At 34.4% G+C, this 20,876-nt stretch overlaps 2 protein-coding genes across 6 annotated transcripts in view; one reads left to right on the forward strand and one right to left on the reverse strand.

Moving 5' to 3' along the window:
• DOCK1 (dedicator of cytokinesis 1) overlaps positions 1-20,876 on the forward strand; it is a 450,137-nt gene that overhangs the window by 200,830 nt on the left and 228,431 nt on the right. The gene's annotated exons all lie outside the window — the stretch shown is intronic.
• INSYN2A (inhibitory synaptic factor 2A) overlaps positions 1-20,876 on the reverse strand; it is a 57,799-nt gene that overhangs the window by 20,348 nt on the left and 16,575 nt on the right. For 2 of the 3 annotated variants that reach the window (XM_039345238.1, XM_039345316.1), the window contains exons 3-4: positions 17,384-18,590; positions 10,053-10,145 (exon numbers count right to left, since the gene is read on the reverse strand). In XM_039345238.1, coding sequence (XP_039201172.1) covers positions 10,053-10,145; positions 17,384-18,590 — 1,300 coding nt within the window. The remainder of the gene's footprint in view (positions 1-10,052; positions 10,146-17,383; positions 18,591-20,876) is intronic. The other variant, XM_039345403.1, reaches the window with a different exon arrangement.

Genomic DNA, 20,876 nt, shown 5'->3' on the forward strand with positions numbered 1-20,876 from the left:
TTTTCCCCATTTCCGGCAATGGGGTGGGTGCGGTTTTGTCGTGATGCATCCGGCCCGCGGGCTGGCAATTTGACATGCCTAGGCTAGTCTGACTCCCTCAGTCCAATCCGCCTCACAGGGTTGTTGTTGTGGGAAAAAATAGGAGGAGAAAGAAGCATTAGGTATTCCTGCCATGAGTTATTTATAGAAATAATAAGGGTGGGATTAAAAAAATATGCAAAACAACCTTGGTGAATTACATAGTTAACATTCTGTCCCTGCACTAGAGTAGGCAGAATGGTTACTATTGCTACATATTACCATTTAAAAAAAAGATTTTAGAATGTGAAGTTACATTCCCAATAGGAATATCTATTTTGGCCAGAAATTCTTCTAACTGATGTTTCAGTGTATTTATAGATTTTAGTTTGTATGCATATAAACATTAAGAAGATAGATCAGAACAATATAAAGCTGAAAGCAACCATAAATGTTAACTTTTTCATAGATATGTTTTGTCCTAAGAAGTATAAGCAAAATAAATACATCTATAAAGTCCATATTATTCAAAATAAATTAGAATAATAAAATACTATGCCTACTACAAAAGAAGGGAGGAAAGATGTCAAAAATCATTCTAAAACTCTAGATTTAGTATATTTTGACTACTATATTGCTTTGTAAATTAGTCATGAATGATACATCAACAGTTATGGAATACATCTGAATACATTTTAGAAAAAATTATTTATATGCAACGTTTCAATTTATTGGATTTAGAGAAAAACTACATAATTTTGTATACCATACCATACACTCTAGTGAAATATATATCAATTTTTAAAGTATAAATGTTTGAAAATCCATAGTTTTAAATTTCAATTTACTTTTTATATTTAATTATTATATTGAGATTATTATGTCTCATAAATGTTTTCATGTTTCCTATTTGTAATAGTGTCAAAATAAAGCAACACTGAATATTCTTCCTGTTATCTACAGATTACATAGGCTTGTAGAAAACACGGTAGGAGGTGGTTTTCGAAACTCCTTTATCAGTTTTATTTGTCCTGTTCTGGGCCCAGTGCTTTTCAACATCTTCATCAATGATTTGGATGAAGGGATAGATGCGGAACTCATCAAATTTGCAGACGACACCAAGCTGGCATCAATAGCCAACACTAGAGAAGATAGGCTTAAGATACAAAAAGATCGGGACAGACTTGAACATTGGGCACTATCTAACAAAATATAATTCAGTGGTGAAAAAAGTAACGTTCTACATTTAGACAAGGAAAACCAAATGCACAGGTATAGCATAGTTAGCACCGGGCTCAATATTAGTAACTGTGAGAGAGATCTAGGAGTCCTAGTGGACAATCACTTAAATATGAGCCAGCAGTGTGCTGCAGCTGCCAAAAAAGCCAACACAGTGCTAGGCTGCAGTAACAGAGGGATAGAATCAAGATCACGGGAAGTATTAATACCACTTTACAATGCCTTGGTAAGGTCCCACTTGGAATACTGCATCCAGTTTTGGTCACCACGATGTAAAAAAGATGTTGAGACTAGGCTAAAACATATAAAGAACGGTTGCTGGAATTGGGTATATCTAGTATAATGAAGAGAAGGACAAGGGTGACATGATAGCAGTGTTCCAATATCTTAGGGGTTGCCACAAAGAAGAGGAAGTCAGGCTATCTTCCAAAGCACAAGGACAAGAAGCAATGGATGGAAACTAATCAAAGGGAGAAGCAACCTAGAAGTAAGGAGAAATTTCCTGACAGTTAGAATAATTAACCAGTGGAACAACCTTCCTCCAGAAGTTGTGAATGATCCAACACTGGGAGTTTTTAAGAAAAGACTGGACAGCCATTTGTCTGAAATGGTATAGGGTTTCCTGTCTGAGCAGGGGTTGGACTAGAAGACCTCCAAGGTCCCTTCCAACATTATTATTGTTGTTGTTGTTATTATTGATATAGCAAAATGCAAGGTCACAATATAGCTCGGTTTAAAGCAAAACAAAAATTAAGACTTTGTGTGGAATTCAGTAATATATCAGCAGAAGTTGATTCTGCTTACAGAATGAGACAAGGGCAATAGCATATCCTATGTAACTAATTCTTGCTCTCAAAACTTCCTCTGGAAGAGTACCTTCCCCCACCACTTAGATTATTTTACATAGGACTATAAGAGAAAGGGTGACTAAATCTCCAGCCAAACCCATCATGTTATTCAGCATCTTTTTGAAATTGTTAGGAGGAGGATGTCAATAGGATGATGATGGTGATAAACTCTACAACTTCAGTCTGCTCTAGGCAAGCTATGGAAGTACTGCCTCAGCATTTGGAGGATGTGAGGGCCTGGATAGGACAAAACAAGCTCATATTAAATCCTTGCAAGACAGATTTGAATAATAGGTGCATGTCCCCAGTCTCCCAGGTTGCATATCTTGTTCTTAAAAAGAGCACAGTCCTGTCTAGAGCTAATTTTAGAACTGGTATCAAATTGTGGATGAATGTTCCAACTTGACTTATCCTAAAGTTGGCTCCTGCAATGTTACACTTTTCTGAAGAATCTGGTATGCAATCAGGGGGCCTTGGACATGGATTATTCTTCAAGCGTAAGGTGGAAACCCAATCATGAGGGTTTTTACCCAATTTCACCTAGTGCCTTTCTGACCTAGATCACCATGCATGAATGAGTTTTCATCAACTTGTAAGAGAATTAAAGCAATGAGTTCCATGAGTCCTTTGAAAATTATTTAGATGTTGATTGGTTCAAATGATAGTAGCTTGATTGCTAGCAATATGAAGTGGATTTAGTAATGTTACACCTTTGTCAAGGTCACCCCACTGATTATTATATAGGCCACAGGGAATGACCTCGAAGGAGGAAGAAGAGCATCTACCAAAGAATGGTCAGATAAGCAGGATTTGAGTCTGGGCTAAGAAACTAATTTGAGAAACCATCTCGGAAAAGCACTTCTCTAGTTCACATCAAGTGAGAAAGAAGGAAACTCATTAAGACTTGCAGGACTTACTGTCGCAGTTGTAATAAAACCAAACCAAAGGACTGGTTTCAAAAGTGTCTTATTCAGGGTTCTAGTTTTTAATCTTTAAAGCCCTCTGTGACTTGGTACTACAAGTCCTCAGAATCACCTTCCCTACTAAGATCAGCTTTACCTGTGTGCCCATCCTAGAAATTGGTGCTGAATGTTTTATCCCTTGTAAAGGAGGGAAGCCTGGAGGCACACCTCAGCATGATGGGTGACTATATAAATATTTTATATAAAATAAATGCTATAAAATATCTTACCATATTTTACATTAAATAAATAAATCTATGTTATATTTTACCATGAGCTAAAGGGCAACACATTATGACTGCTTTTTATAACACTATTAAGGGTATCTTTTTTCAACCGATGGTGGATCTGGACTGTTTATGTAATGTATTACTGTGTTAGTATTGATGTGATTGATGGTTTTACTTTAGTTATTTAAATTTCCTGATCATTTAAGGTAGGGCAGCATAGAAATGGTATATAAATAAATATTTACTGTCTTTTGATTACTGAATTAGCATAGCACTATTGTGTTTTCTTAATTCTGAGGTTGACCCTTCCTTCATTCCTTTTTTATTACTATTTCTGAAATGGGAAGAAGTTTGCATTTTTGGCATGGTTTGCATATTTGGCATACAAATATTAAGTGCCAGTAGATGCAAAGTTTATTATCTTCCTATAGATGATGTGGAAGGGGAAAATAGCTACTTTTTCATAAAGAGAAATAAACAAAGACTCATATTATCCTCCTCAAATATATAAGGCTTACATTGTAACCCCAATTTTTAATAGACGCTAACTACACAGATCATGCCAAAACAAAATGGATCATGCCAAAACCAATCTTATTTCATTTGTTGATAAAGTGACTAAATTAGTAAACCAGCAAAAATCTGGGGACATGGTATACTTAGATTTCAGTAAGGCATTTTACAAAGTAGACCACAATCTGCTGTTTAGTAAGCTAGAAAAAGGTGGGATAGACAACATCACCACCAGATGGATTTGTAGCTGGCTGACAAACCGTACTCAACGAGTAGTCCTCAATGGTACTACATCCACATGGAGAGAAGTAAGCAGTGGGGTACCACAAGGTTCCATCTTAGGCCCAGTACTCTTTAATATCTTCATAAATGAATTCTATTCTATTCTATTTTATTCGTTTCCACAATGCAAGCATTAATTATTGTCATCTTCATATAGCATCACTGATTTTGTCACTGAATTTGTCAATCAGGAATAAGTACAATTCATTTAATAAAGTATTTACAGTACGGAATAACAGTCCAGCTGGATCAGGCCGAAGCCTGTCATATTTCACTATTTTGTTTTTCACAATGACCATTCTGATGCTTCTCAAATATTCCTGAGCATATCCTCTAGCATTTGGAGGCATCTCCAATGTGGAGGAACCATTGAATCTCAAAACCAGTATCTCTTGAAATACATAGGCTCCATGAATCTATGCATCCAAGTTAGTGGTCTTCACTATGTCTTGGGATAATGAATTCCACTTATGTGCTATGTAATGTTTGTTTAGAAATTGTTTCATTCAATTTCACTGGCTGGTGCTTTGTCCTAATATTTAAAGGACAAATATGTTTCTCTGTTCACTTTTTCTATACAACGTATGATTTAATCTCTCATCATATCCTTCCTCTTACAGTCTAAACATTTTACCTTTCACTTAGCTATTATGATTTTTTGCCCCTGCAGGTTATAAACATTTCAAAACCATAACTGGAAACATAACATTAAGAACTTTTGCTTCCATGTGTCCAAATTTACTCTACTGAAATTACTATTTGGCTAACAATTCACTCTGTTCAAAAACTGCCTTACAGAGAGCTCTTTACAATCATACATTTAGCCACCTAAAATAAAGTAGCTTATTATTTGCAAATTTGGTTAGCAAACGATTACACCCAACTCAAGCTCATTCAAGAACAAATTAAAAAGCACCAATGCCAGAACAGATCCTTGAGGGACACATAATCTTTCTCTGCATTCAGGATAATTCTTTTCTTTTTCTTTCTATTTTAATCAATTAATCCATAAAACAGGTCCTCTTATCTTGGAAGACTGCTAAGTGTTCCATGTACAATTTGTTTACTTTCTCTCTTGTCTCTATACCCGTCTTGAACATTCTTTTGTTGATTAAATGTCTAACCACTTCTCTACCTGGTTTTCTGGTTAAGATATATTTAAAGATGTTCTGTTTGGTTTTGTCTCTCCCCCATTCACTAAATTTATTTTGACATTTCATTTCTGAAGGTGGGAATTTAGTTTGATGTTTCAGCTATAAGACCTATTCCTTAGGGTGAAACTATTCTGGAGCAACTCAGGTTTCAAAAATAGGTACAGATAGACCTCGACTTAAGACCACAATTTCTGTTGATAAGTGATCAAAATTTCTGTTGATAAGTGAGATAGTTTTAAGTGAGTTTTGCCCCATTTTTTGACCTTTCTGGCCACAGTTGTTAAATGTTGTTAAATTAGTAATATGGTTGTAAAGTGGCTTTGCTTGTCAGAAAGTCGCAAAAGATGATCACGTGGCTCTGAGAAATTGACCATCATAAATATGAATCAGTTGCTAAGGACCTGAATTTTGATCATGTGTCCCTGGAGATGCTGCAATGGTGATAAGTATGAAAGCCTTTTTCAGTGCTATTGTAACTTTGAATGGTCACTAAATGAATGGTTATAAGCCGAGGACTACCTGTAAGTTCCAATAATTTTAGATACCAAATATTTGAATTATATGCTAGAAAATTTTTACACTAACCAAACTCTTCTCAGCATTAATTGCACAGTGGCTTCTATTTCTATTTTGGCTCAATGATTACTTTTTCCATTACAAAATGAAACAAAAGGCAATAGGAGACCTTTACTTTTGGCTAAGTGTATTCTCTAAACAAATGTATTCTGTTTACATATCCCAATAATTAAACAGTATGATTAAGAACAAAACCCACAATAGTTTTGCAACATCTCATTTAAGAGAAGTTCAGTGAATTCTCATTACAGTAGTAATTTATTTGGTTTATGCTCATTTTCGCCATCTAGTGGCCCATGCGACTTTTAGTCTGAAATTAAAGATGCCAGGTCTGTTCAGGTATTTGTGATATACTGCAGATCTCTGATATCAGAATTCACAATGGCAATATAGCCATACTGTATATAAACTAAAATCATTTTTTCCACCAAGGTTCAAGCATACTTTATATGACTCCAAGAAAAAAAAAACCCTGCTCTGGATTCAAAGTACCATGTTGCAAATGATTGTTTTACTAGTCAAATTTCTCAAAATTTTGGAAATTACTTTTTTTTCCTTGAGAAATTCTAGGGAAAGACTTCTTGTTAAGAACATATAAAATCCTGTTCTATGCTTCACAGAGAAATAAAGAACAAACATACATTCATTTCAATTCCAAATGAAAATTTCAAATTACTAACTAGTAGATTATGTTTATAGAACAACATCGAATTGTGTAAGATAGGTATATACATCTTCAATTGTGCCATGGAATGTTGTGTGAATTATGCCATGGTGTAACTTAGACAACTGAAAAATGGGAGGACGGTACACAAGCAGATTTAAAAACAAGATGGGGTGAAAATAACGATACATTAAACCTTAGCTCACACATTTTTATAGTGAGTCCCCAGCTCTGCACATTTTAGTTAAAATCTTGTTTTTTAAAAAGAGATGTGTGAGCAAAACCTCCCACAGAAATCTCTGCTATACATTTCTCATACACACACACACACACACACACACACACACACACACACACACACACACAAGTAATCTGTTTATAGTAGTATATAGATAAAGATTAGCAAGAGAATTGGATGAGTATACTGGGGCACTAATCAAGTATAGGTTGTCCATTGATAAAATAACCCAGTTTAATAACGGGGCTATTCTTCATTTTGAGAATAGGAATTAAATGTCTTATTCATACTCAGCTGAAATTAGAATGCAGTGTTAGAATTCATGTAAAATCTGAAATCCTATTAATGTTCAGCAGAATCTATGTAATTCCTGGGATGATACTTCAAAAGCTGGATAAATATTTGACAACATTCTTCCAGCACATCATGTATTGTCTATTAAATTATCCAATGATTCTGTGTATGCAGGTGCACATATTGTGCATGTTTCTAGATAGCCTATAAACACATTTACTTATTTGGAATTTAAAAATTCTCTTAATTAAAGAGCTGTATTGTAACTGTAAGAACTGATTTGGGGTGAGGGAGAGAGGGAAAGGGGGGGGGGGAAGAGAAAACAAAGATGAAGTCAGATATATATTGCCCCAAATTTATAAGACATACAATGGTACCTTGGTCATTAACTAGCTCTGGGAGGCGTGTTGAGTACCAAAATTGATGAGTATCAAACAAATTTTTCCCATAAGTAATAATGTAGTGAGTCACAAAGCAGCTGACACTGACAAGTTCTAGCTTGCATGTTGAATATCAAACAAACAATGAGTACCTGGATAAAATTTATACTTCAAAATGTGTTGAGTAACAAATTCAATGAGTTTCAAAGCAATTGAGTACCAAGGTACTACTGTAATAAATTATATAGCAAATACATTTTTAGCAATGGAAAAATTAATAGAAATAGCAGATAGAGTCAAAATTAGAGGCTGCAATATTAACAATTTAAATCTGTAGGTAACACCATTTCATTATCTGAAAGTAACTTAGAATATAAATAATGTAAAATTATAGGTTAATGTTAAACGTTAGGGCAACAAAAGTAATGCCAACCTTTGCTGGCAAAGAAGATGGTAAAACTGTTTTCTTGGGCTCATGAGTAAAGATGAAAATTATTTGGGAGAAGTAAATAGGAAATTAATTCTAGGGAGGAGGGCTTAAACAAGAACATGAAGATTAAAGTTATTTCTATGAGCACAAAAGATCAAAATATTTAAGGCTTTCTAATGGTAATATACGGCTATAAAAGCTGGACACTGAGAAAGAATTAGAACAAACATGAACATTGAAGGAACGAAGGTATTTTAGGGCACACCACTGGCTCATGTAGCAGCTCTCAGCATTTAATTAAAATATTAGCATGTTTAACTGCAATGATATGGCTGTACTTTTTAGGAAAAGATAGTGGTGCTGTAAAGAGTTGCTCACAGGATCTAAGTATGTGCTCATGCATGTTGTGAACCATTTTTCCTCCTTCAAATCTGAACAACTGCGTAGTCCTAGTTATCAGTGTGCAATTGAACTCATGTGACAGAAACAATCTCTAAAATTCTGTTCAAAAAATGCTCAGTTGACCCAAGCTGCGTATTGCCTGATATCTATTTTTGTCCAAAATGCTGAGTTACAAACAACAGCACATACAAATAAGGAGAATAGTATAATTTTGGTAACCATAACCCTTGGCAGACGAAACATTATGCTTAATGCAAACCTTATTTCCCAGATAGTGCTAACTACAATAATTAGCAAGGTAATATCTTAGAAAGTTGTGTGTGTGTGTGTGTGTGTGTGTGTGTGTGTGTGTGTGTATCAGTCTGAAAATTTGAATATCAGCTTGCCGTGTGTGTGTGTGTATGTGTGTGTGTGTATGAAAACAGGAACTCAAACTATAATATAAATAAATAAATTCCAGAACAGCTTGGCTTAAGTTAGGCAAGCTGATATTCAAATTTTCAGACTAATATGCAGAACTGAATGATTTCTTGGTTTAAATATAACAGGAGAGAAGATTTCTGAGACTTATGCATACCTAGTTCATTAAAGCTTCTAAAACTTTCAATAATCTTTTCTATAGTACAAGGACATTAAATGTTTTTTGGGAAGATCTGTGCTTAACATTTTTGTTTTGAAACAATAATATTTTTTTTTAAAGGTCTGCTTTTTTCCCCACAAGAAATTCACTCCTAGGGGAAAAGTTCATGATAAAAGTAAAAGGGGCAGCATAACTGAAAGAACAGTCAAACAAGCAGCCATTGCAGGCAAAACGTCAACAGAAAATTGACTTGCATAGTAGTTATATCTTGACAACAATATGTCAAAATATACTTGCAGTATTTACTGTCTAGAATGGTGAATTGTTGCAAGCTCTAAGAAACTTCAAAATATCTACATTCATGAAAAATCTATTAAAAACACATCTACAGAAATATAGGCAGGCTACTTTTGGGGGAAAAAATCCTGACTTTAATGTTAAAAAGTATGTTCTCTATATTTATCTTTATCTAATTATATGTAAAAATGGGTGAAAGCAAAGGAAGGAGGAAAAAATAAAAAAAACAATGTAACCTACATTTTCTACTTCTTATTGAAGTATAATAAATATTCATTAAACATACGTAGCTTTCATCTCTCAGTTTCTAATTTTTGAAGAAGTATTTTTTTTCTTTTGGAATTCTGGATCCAATATTTGGTACGTGGCTTTCAAGATTTTTCAGGAAATAATTCCCCCTCTCTATCCAAATTACTGGAATGGATAGACAAACAATATTATAGGATAGATTCTGGCTAAAAAGGAACAATTTATTGAGATTTGATGGGCTACTCATATCCCTGAGCCTAGCTGTCACAATCAATCGAAAACATGAAGAAGTACAATCAGTCTGTGCTGTATGATATATTCAAGGGTATACTATTGTTTCTGTACATGTTATGATACCTTAATATCCAAATTGGGCTCTTCCTGGGTTAGTAAAGTTGTGTAAAAAGAAACTAGTGTATAGTTTAGCAATATACTATGTCATTTCCCAGTAAATTATAACTAGAGCATTCTGTATGGTATTGAATTTTGTGCAAAATTCAGTAATGCTTTTACTTTCTTTAATTTTCTAACAATAGTTGTATTCAATTTTATATTTTCCCTTAGTTGTTTAAGACAGTCTTATCTTACTAGTTCCCTTATACATAGTGGACTTTCTGATTATTTCTAATACGTGAACTAGGATGTAATAATTTATTATTTATAACAGTCCGATAGCACTGATAGTAGAAGACTTACTTTAATGGGTCAAGTCTCAACAAATGAGAAGAAGCTTTCATTACATAGTCAAGGTCCGATTTCGACATAAAGTTTTCCCCCTTGGAACAATATCTGTGAAAAAATACATGTGAAAAAATTATGTAGGAATAGGATTCAAAATCCAGCTGGATTTTGCAGGGGGAAATGGGACAGCAAAAAGCAGCAATCTGATTTTTGTAAACCTATGTAACGTTTTTCACAGATATTTTGCTGTAAATATTTATGTAGAAGAGAAATACTGATTGGGACAAAAGTGTTAATAGCTGATCAGTTAATTGTTACAGTTAATAGCTGTTCTTCTAAAAAGCGTAAAGTTTCATATATATAATGGAAAATGCAAGATTAAATGTACTTATATTGCATAATTGTGTTGAGAACATTTTTCTCTGAGTTTAAGATGTAGCATTAGAGAATGATTTTAAATTATGTCACATGCATCCTCCCCAACTCAAAAGAAAAATCAAAGATTGAGTTTATTGCAGAGATCAAGATGTAATATTTAATCAGATAATAGGTGTAATAAGTATGGAAAGGATTTGAAAGTTTGAAAGAAATGACTTATTCAGTTTCCTGTAAAGAGACAGAAGCCAACTGATATATTAAATGTGATGCTACATTTAGAGCTAGGATTCATCTGAATTAAAGAGCACTTCAAAAGATGTTTTCCCCTCATGAGAGCTTTCATATATGATAGGGTTTCTGGTCTATCTCACTATTATTTTGCTAGTTACAGTGAGGGAAAAATATATTTGATCCCCTGCTGATTGTGTACGTTTGCCCACTGATAAAAAAATGATCAGATTTATTTTAACGGTGAGAAACAGAATAACAAAAAGAATCCAGAAAAACGCATTTCAAAAAAGTTATAAATTGATTTGCATTTTAATGAGTGAAATAAGTATTTGACCCCTTCGCAAAACATGACTTAGTACTTGCTGGCAAAGCCCTTGTTAGCAATCACAGAGGTCAGACATTTCTTGTAGTTGGCCACCAGGTTTGCACACATCTCAGGAGGGATTTTGTCCCACTCCTCTTTGCAGATCCTCTCCAAGTCATTAAAGTTGATGTTTGGCAGCTCAAACCGTCAGCTCCCTCCACAAATTTTCTATGGGATTAAGGTCTGGAGACTGGCTAGGCCACTCCAGGACCTTAATGTACTTCTTGAGCCACTCCTTTGTTGCCTTGGCCATGTGTTGTGGGTCATTGCCATGCTGGAATACCCATCCACAACCCATTTTCAATGCCCTGGCTAAGGAAGGAGGTTCTCACCCAAGATTTGACAGCACATGGTCCCATACATCGTCCCTTTGATGCAGTGAAGTTATCCTGTCCCTTTAGTAGAAAAACACCCCCAAAGCATAATGTTTCCATCTCCATGTTTGACGGTGGGGATGGTATTCTTGGGGTCATAGGCAGAATTCCTCCTCCTCCAAACATGGCAAGTTGAGTTGATGGCAAAGAGCTTGATTTTGGTCTCAGCTGACCATGACACTTTCACCCAGTTCTCCTCTGAATCATTCAGATGTTCATTGGCAAACTTCAGATGGGCCTATACATGTGCTTTATTGAGCAGGGGGACCTTGCAAATTTCAGTCGTTCACAGTATAGTGTGTTACCAATTGTTTTTTGGGTGACTATGATCCCAGTTGCCTTGAGATCATTGACAAGATCCTCTCGTGTAGTTCTGGGCTGATACCTCACCATTCTCATGATCATTGAAATTCCACAAGGTGAGATCTTGCATGGAGCCCCAGACTGAAGGAGATTGACAGTTATTTTGTGTTTCTTCCATTTGTGAATAATCACACCAACGGTTGTCAACTTCTCACCAAGCTGCTTGGTGATAGTCTTGTAGCCCATTCCAGCCTTGTGTAGATCTACAATCTTGTCCCTGACATCTTTGGACAGCTCTTTAGTCTTGGCCATGGTGGATAGTTTGGAATCTGATTGATTGCTTTTGTGGATAGGTATACAGGTAACAAGCTGAGATTAGGAGCCTCCCTTTAAGAGAGTACTCCTAATCTCAGCTCATTGCCTATATAAAAGACACCTGGGAGCCAGAAATCTTGCTGATTGATAGGGGATCAAATACTTATTTCACTCATTAAAATGCAAATCAATTTATAACTTTTTTGAAATGTGTTTTTCTGGATTTTTTATTTTATTTTATTTTATTTTTTGTTATTCTGTTTCACTGTTAAAATAAACCTACCATTACAATTGTAGACCAATCATTTCTTTGTCAGTGGGCAAATGTATATTTATTATATACATTCCAGAATCAAAGGAGTTATAGGACATATAAATTTAATATATTATTACTTTGTAATTATTATTTATTAAGCAATAGATTTACTAACTAATCAAAATCAATTTAAGGAGATTGAAAAGAAAAAATCTTCAAAAAATTCCCCTTTGAGCCTCCTTAAAACCTGTGACTATAATTTTTATGCTATATATTATATTATATTAATTATACTAATACTATATTCATTAATTACACGTTATTATATATATTAATTATATTAAATATATTATATATTTTAATGAAAGATATATGAATAGCACCAGCCTAAACATTATCTGAAGCCAACAAAAGAACAAAATTAAAATGGTACACTGATTGTATAACTAGTATTTAAAAGAAGACAATCTTCAAAGCCTTTTGAAATACCATCAAGAACCAAGCTATCCTCACAGAGATGTTCCATAATTACAACGTACTGGTCTGCAACCCTGATCTCTCATGAATATTTCATTGAATGGGTTGATTGTATTGGAAGATACAATCCTAAAAATAAAGAGGAACCAAGTCATATAGAGCTTAATAATGAAACTATAAGACTTTTAATTAGGGTTGAAAATGTATTAGAATTTGAAAGTGAGTATAACACATTGCCCCTCTCTCCATCCTTATCTACAAAAGTTATTATTTCAGCATATTAGTGGAGTCTCACACTTGCACAGCTGATTGTTTACCCTTATTTTGTTTAAACAGCATTGTCAATGAAAACAATCAAGTTATCAGCATAAGGTTTGCAAAAATAAGTCTTTTAAATAAATAAATAGGCAGGCCCATGAGAAAAAAGCTAGTCAGTATCCAGCATCAGTTGATGATCTGGACTATTCACTGTTTAGAGGAAGAAGATAGTCTAGAGTACTATGAAAAGAGAAGAAAAATTGGCTGTATTTTGTTTTTCTTCATTGTCTATTTATAATGGTACAGCACTGCTTATCTTTGGTATATAGTGCCATTTTTATAATATTATTATTAATTCCCTTACCTAAGAATTAAAGTAAGGTTAGTTTCAGACTTTCTAAATAATTAATTCACTTTCTATTTTTCAAAAGGATTCTATTGAATTTAGAATCCCAATTACATACATTATCTAGAAGTGGTAATGCAAGCTAAGTAAAAAAGTTAGGATTTAAATCCAATAAATACATAAATTGGTGTTACTAAATAATCCCTTTACCAGCCTATGCAGGCTTTGTCATGACTGTGTTTAGTAGCAGGATTTATATTTTTCTCTGTTGCATTGCATTGCAGTATATCTATCTATATCTATCATCTGTCTATCTATCTGTCTGTCTGTCTATCTATCTACCTTTTAGTTTCAAAGTTATCCTTTTCTTCATTAGAAGTAGAGCCTATATTTGTAACAAATCATATGTTAATAAAAGTATTTTTAAAAGAACAAAGGTTCTTTTCTATCCTTTCAAAAATACTTGGGGTACTGAAATAGTTTTAAAATGAAATAAAATTACAATAGGTTCTTCTGGTATAAAAATGCTATAGTAATATAAAACGATGTTGAAGAAAATTATTTTTGCTCATTTAAGCAAAAGAATAAAATGAATCAAACCATAAGCCATTAGCTCTCTGCTATTTCTTCTTCCATTGCTCTAGGAATATAAAATGTGTTGAAGAGGCTGTGGCTATATATTCTGGGAAGGAAAAATACAAGGTTTTATTGAAGTCATATTCGTGGTTGGTCATCTTCCACAGGCAAACCAATTCAATTTATAATCAAAGTTTATGATAATAAGGAATAGGTTTGAGTAGAAGCTTCTAGACTAAAGTGTATATATAATTTCATTTATTTTAACTATATGGCCACATTTACATCTGCAGTAGGTAATTCACCTATTGAGTTGAAAACGCTTTAGTTCATGTCAAACATAGATGCTATTAAATTAGAGTGCTCTAATGGTTCACAAGCATCTTCTAGGGCAGGGGTAGGCAACCTTGGCTCTTTTATGACTCGTGGACTTCAACTCCCAGAATTCCTGAGCCAGCTAGGGTCTGTTTTTTCAGCAACTTGTGAAGAAGATGCTTCTCACCAGGGAGGTGAGTAATCTACCATTGAGATGGATGCATAATACTATATATCAGATGAGACATTAATATATATATTTAATAAGTATAAAATGCATACAAGCATAAACATATTTTTTAAAAAAATAAGAGCCTATGTTTTAGTTTTATCATTTTAATATTTTTTTAATTAATGTTAATTAAAAACTGATTTATACCAATTTGTTGTTCTCCCTCTCTGTATAATATGTAAATTTGTTCACTTTACTTCAGATATAACCAAATATATAAACAATTAAGTATTGAAACCCTGCATTCACTTTTAAGTCTTGTTGCTTTTTGAATATCATTTTAAGTATAAACAAGGGAAATAGGTCTTTGTTCTTCTTTATGCTTAAAAGAAAAGAAAAAGAATCCTAAACCTCTGTTCACGAGCAGCCTAGTCATAACTATGAATAGTGAAAACATTTATGAAGCTTTTGACAACACATAATGCTTAGTGGTTCTGAATCATTGATATTCCTTTTTATCTGTCCTAGTGTCCTAATGTTTTTCGGTCCCTAGTCTGCATTCTGAATCTCAATGTCATTTCTCCTCACATTTTTATTTTATAGTCAATTATGAATAAAGATAAATTGTCCCCTTTCCACCCCAAATTTAGGGGGAAAGCTGTAGTTCCAACCTTCCCAGGGATATACTAAAACTTCCTTTTGAATGATAGTTTGCAATGGGTCTGATGCAAAAGGAATTGGTCTGTCTGGAAATAACAGCAGCCAATAAACGAGCATGTGAAATAGAAATACTGCTTCCTTCACCACAAGCATCTTTAGGAGGAAGCAGAAACTACTAATCAGAGAATAAGTCTCGTTAGGCTACATTTTATATGTTAAACTGTGCATTCTGAATCTTGGTCCTTCCCAGCTTAGTTTTAAGACTTTGTTGTTTATTTTCCATCAGGAATAGAAAGGAAGGAATACTACAGGAAGCTGTAAATCCTTATTTATATATGCCATATAACTGGGTTATACTATTGCCTCTGTAGTTTCCTGACTACTGAAAAAAATATGCCAAAAATCTTTAACTTTGCATGGTAATTTCAATCATGAAATCAATCTAAATCCTATAATCAGCCATAGGATCTCTGCTAGTAGGTCAACATTAAGAATTGTTGCTTTGATAGACACAAACCACAGGACTTCTTCAGTACCATACTTGTATTTCCTTACACATTCAGCCTTTCTGAGGCAACAAAACAATAATGCCATTATATAATGGAAATACAAATATGAAAAGCTTAAAGAGTTTCAATACACATAGTTAAAGGGTTGACTTACACTATTAGATGTAAAAGAGCATGCACAAAATAAATGATCAGTTAAATCTAGAAACAACTGGAATCAATTCTGCTGTACTTGAAATGTATAGCCTGTCCCTGGGACATAGATATAGTTTTAAATTTAAATAAGTGCTGTAAATCATTTTGGCTAAGCAAATGTTATTACACAGAACAATTGCCATGTTTATAATTATTGTTATCTTTAACATGTACTAATCAGTAGCTTGTTTGGAGTGAAAGCACCTTCTTAAGCCAAAAATGAAAAAAAAACATATCTTAGTAATTTTGGTATGATGAAATGAATCAAAGAGGGAAAGTTTACTGGAGCAGAGGAAGCATGAACTACACAAAACAGGAAGTTGGAGATAGAAAGTTGCATTTGTTAAAATACAGCCACTGAATTGACTAGCAAATATAGGCATTATATTTTTTAGAAGGCAAAAAAGAGTGTGAGATGCAAAGGAACAGAAATTGCAATCATCAAATAAAAACATAACTCTGAGTAAATAGCTGTGCTTGTTAAGAATGTTGTGAGCAATACTTTCAAAAAAATTATAGAACGCAGAATAATATATTCTGCACTTCATTTTTATGAACTAATGCTTTTCTCTTTTGGGCAATTTCAGCTTTCTGAACAATGTTTTTTGTTGCCTCCTAGTCTATTCTGGTTTTAAATAATTAATGAAAGAGTTCTTGGATAATCATATAACAGATATTATTAGTTTTAACATGACCCTTTTGTTTTATGGCAAATATATGTAAGCAATATATATTTATTTTAATATTATTTGAAAGCAGTTGTTACTAGAAGCATGTTTTTTAAAAGTACCTTTGTATTAAAGCACACATACTGTGAGATCATTAGAGATGCACTAAAATAGAAAGGTCATATAAAGCATTAATGCATTAATCTAACTGTGAAGTTAGATGCTAAATTATAATTTTCAGGTACTGCTGAGTCAGTAATAATTATCATTAAAGTAATGATAATTATATATATATACACACACACACACAAGAATCTCATTTGATTACTTTAATGATAATTATTACTGACTCAACAGTATATATGGTACAAATAAAATACGAACACCAGGAGAGTATAAATATAAAAATATACTTTACTAAAAGCTGCCAAGCTTTCGTTTGGAAACTCCAAACATCATCAGGGCTAAGGAGCCAGTAAACAATGATGACTTAAATGGGTTTTGCCGGCATCTGCACCCGGCTCATGGACCGCGTCACCGGTCCCGGCCGGTTAATTAGTGTTCCAGATGTTTCTTTATTACTCTCCTTGCGCTTCCTTCTATGGTTCTTCCGGATCATTCCTTCCACTATCTCATTACTAACATTCATCTCCTCCACCACCCCTTTAACCGGCCGGGACCGGTGACGCGGTCCATGAGCCAGGTGCAGATGCCGGCAAAACCCATTTAAGTCATCATTGTTTACTGGCTCCTTAGCCCTGATGATGTTTGGAGTTTCCAAACAAAAGCTTGGCAGCTTTTAGTAAAGTATATTTTTATATTTATACTCTCCTGGTGTTCGTATTTTATTTGTACCATATATATATATGGTACAAATAATATATATATATATATATATATATATATATATATATATATATATATATATATATATGTAAAAACAACTTACCCTTCTCTATGAGCTTCTCCCTTTTCCAACTCCTGAATAACACCCAACAAGACCTTTATGGTTTCCTGACTTGAGCTGATCAGATTCTCCATCATCTGTAGCTGTGCTTTCAAATCTACCACTTCAGTGTGAGGCACAATTTGTTGACATCCTTCACTCATAGTAACTGCTGTCTGACAAGGCTGTTTTCCTTCCATAGGTGAAACATTTACCTGAAGGGTCTGTTCGTTACATAGGGTAGACTGGCACTGTGCCGGTGTGGAATAGGCCTGAGCTGTACTTACAGCTTGTGACTGCAGACCATTAAGATGCAGAGTTCTTTTTCTGTCCTCCTTGTTGGCTGGATCCAGGGACCAGTCATTCCCTGGTGCTGCAAAGTGTTGCTGGTCAGCCAGTGAGGTGTGTGAACCAGATGCAGGCAAGTAGACAGAAGCTACTTCTGTCTTGAACACTTTTCCTTGGCTGGCTGGATTAGCTTCCTCATACCTCAATGGCCCAGTGTGGTGTTTTGCTTTGTCATGCAGCTGATAATCAGCCTCTTCTAAAACTGAAGCTGCAAAGTCCTGTAGAGAAAGAGGTTCTTTACTACAGCTGTGCAAATCAGTGCTTATACATGTCTCCAAACAGTTGTCCTTGGAAGGTGGTTCTATTGTATTCATGCGTTCATTAGTATGTGAAATAAATTCAGCTGTCACAAATCCAGTGACTTTCTTGCTACACTGAATAGCCTCTCCTGAGATTTTGCTGTCTTTCTCTTTAACATCAATTAGGAATCCGTTGTTTTGACTTGGAAAAGTGTCCACTGAAGCTATGCTTTTGATTATATTTCCCTTTTTCCGGTCCAAAGGGAAGGTCTGGTAACACTTTTTAAGTTCAGGCGAAGTCTGAACTCCTGTACTTTTAGTAACATTCGGGATTGATCTTCGGGCAGGCACTGTCATGTATTTTCGGTAAGTTGCTCTGTAAGAGATGGGTTTTGCTTCCTTTTGGTCAGTCTGCTGTAACAAAGAGAGCTGTTTGTCCCTTTGCTCATTCTGGGCCTCACAGATGTCTTTGAATCTCACCTGTAGGGCTTTGTTTCTTTTCTTGATTTGCCGATTGGGATCCAATGCATATTTCATTTCTAAGGCAAGTGATGTTGCTGAATCAACTTCACTCTCGGAGACTCCAAGCAAGCATTTGCTGGGTTCCTCACTTCCTATGGTACCTGAAATCAAAAGCAATGTTAGACAGACTGTTACTACCCTAATTGTGGATGTTTTTATTCAAATGGCATGGGGTTTTTTTGTAAAAAAAAAAAAATATTTAGGACCTTCTGGCTACCTAAAAATGGAGCCTTGCTTTTGGGAATGGGGAGGTAGTGGCTTTTGTGTATTATAAAATTTTTGTGTATTATAAAATGCGTTAAGTAACAATAATGGATTAGAACTTTAAAAACAGTAATATACATACATGACCAAAATAAATGAAGAGATCCAAAAGACATAGTAGTAAAATGTGCAGATTTTCAAGTTAGCCAGAATTCCTGTCAGATAGGGTGATACAACAATTAAACTAGATTTTGGGGGATCTAGGATAGTTTAGACTCCAGACTACATACTAAAATTATATATGTAGTAGTCCCAAATAGTTGTAGACATCAGATTACATCCTAATACAAACAAATAAGGGGTGAGCTCCTCCTTCCTTATTTCAAAAAAGTCTTTTTTTCTGTAAAGAATATACAGATAGTCCTTAATTTAGGACTATAGGTGGCGCAGCAGTTAGAGTACAGTACTGCAGGCCACTTTAGCTGACTGTGTTCAGCAGGTCAGCGGTTCAAATCTCACCGGCTCAAGGTTGACTCAGCCTTCCATCCTTCCGGGGTAGGTAAAATGAGGACCCAGATTGTTGGGGGCAATGTAAATATATATATACATTGCTTACTGGTGTACACCGCTTAGAGAGTGCTTGCACTTAAAGCGGTATATAAGTCTCATAAATAAATAAATAAATAAATAAACCCAGAATTTCCATCATTAAGTCAAAGCATCCACAGCAACCTGATTTTATGACCTTTTTGCTCCAGCTGTTAAAACACCATGGTCAGGTAAATATGGTGGTTATTAAACACTGTGGTTATTAAATACAAATATTTTTTTCATTGCAAACCAGGCAAAAAAGGCTGGAAACTGGCAAAAAATGTCATAAATCATAGTCACATGATCATGGAATGCTGCAACCATCCATAAAGGTGAGCTAGCTGCCAAGCACCTAAAATGCGATGGGACTACAGGGGTGTGTGCAGCCATCATAACTCTGGAACCATGTCATAAGTAGCTTTTAGGTGGTCTGCCTTAACTTTGAATGATTACTAAGTAACAGTCATTAAGCAAGGACTACCTGTGGTCTTGTATACGGGAGTGTATTAAAAAAAAAACTATGTACTTTATCTTAGGAAGGTTAAATGCTGCTTTAAATTGTCTTACACTGACATCACTTAGTGTAATATCACTGTCCTCCAGATGTAAATGAAACAGTAAGCCCTCAGAATTGCATTATGCATAAAAAATGATGTATGCATAATGTTCTCCATGATGTTTTAATGGAGAGAGCAGTTTTTGTTTAAATATATATCGCTAAGAATACTCAAACCTGGCCAAATGGACGACAACTATTAGCTATGACTGAATGTTGCCCATATTTATGGGAAAATCATTATTTCCAGAGTGAGGAGAGGTGGGAGAGAAAAAAACAGCTGAAAGAGTTATAAAAATGTTATATATTGACATTTTAACACTATACAGGAGGATATTTTCATTCTACAGAATGATTGTCACTGAATAATTTTGGTAACAAACATATCCTTATAATTTACCTTCTACTTGAAGGTTCTTCATTTCATTTGCTACAGTTATGTTTGATGATAACATAATTAACTCCTGAAGAGATTATAGATAGAAACAACTTACTGTAAACTTAAAACCATAAATTTAGCGCATGAAATTAAATCTCTAGTCAGTGCAGAAGCCTCAAATTAAAAAAAAATAGAACAAACAGATCTACATTTATTGCTAGTCATTTTGGAACTGGAACTGATTGCAAATTGGGTGATACTCGTTATTTAAAAGAATAATGTTTAAGGAAAATGTCAATGTGTATAAGCAGCCATCTGTTTTAAAAGTGTTCCTATTTCTTTGTAGGCAAAGTTAATATTTCTGAAAATGTGACCCTTAACTGCTTTCTTGGCAATGGAACCATCCACATTTATTGAGTTTCAAATTACCACAGAATCAATATTCTACAAGAAAAACATTATCTTACTTTTAATATGATGCATCAAAGCTATACTTTTATAGGGTATTCATACAGAAATAAGGAAATGTTAATTTTAAATGGTAAAATATTAAGAGTTTGTGCTACATATTTAACATCCCTACTGTGTTCAATTGTTAAATGTAACTAAGCTGTTGCAGGTGGCAGTTTTCTTCCACTTAGGGAGAAGATTACACCT

This window comes from Crotalus tigris, unplaced genomic scaffold, assembly GCF_016545835.1.
Source record: "Crotalus tigris isolate CLP2741 ecotype Arizona unplaced genomic scaffold, ASM1654583v1 scf7180000017536.10889498, whole genome shotgun sequence".
NCBI lineage: Eukaryota > Metazoa > Chordata > Lepidosauria > Squamata > Viperidae > Crotalus > Crotalus tigris.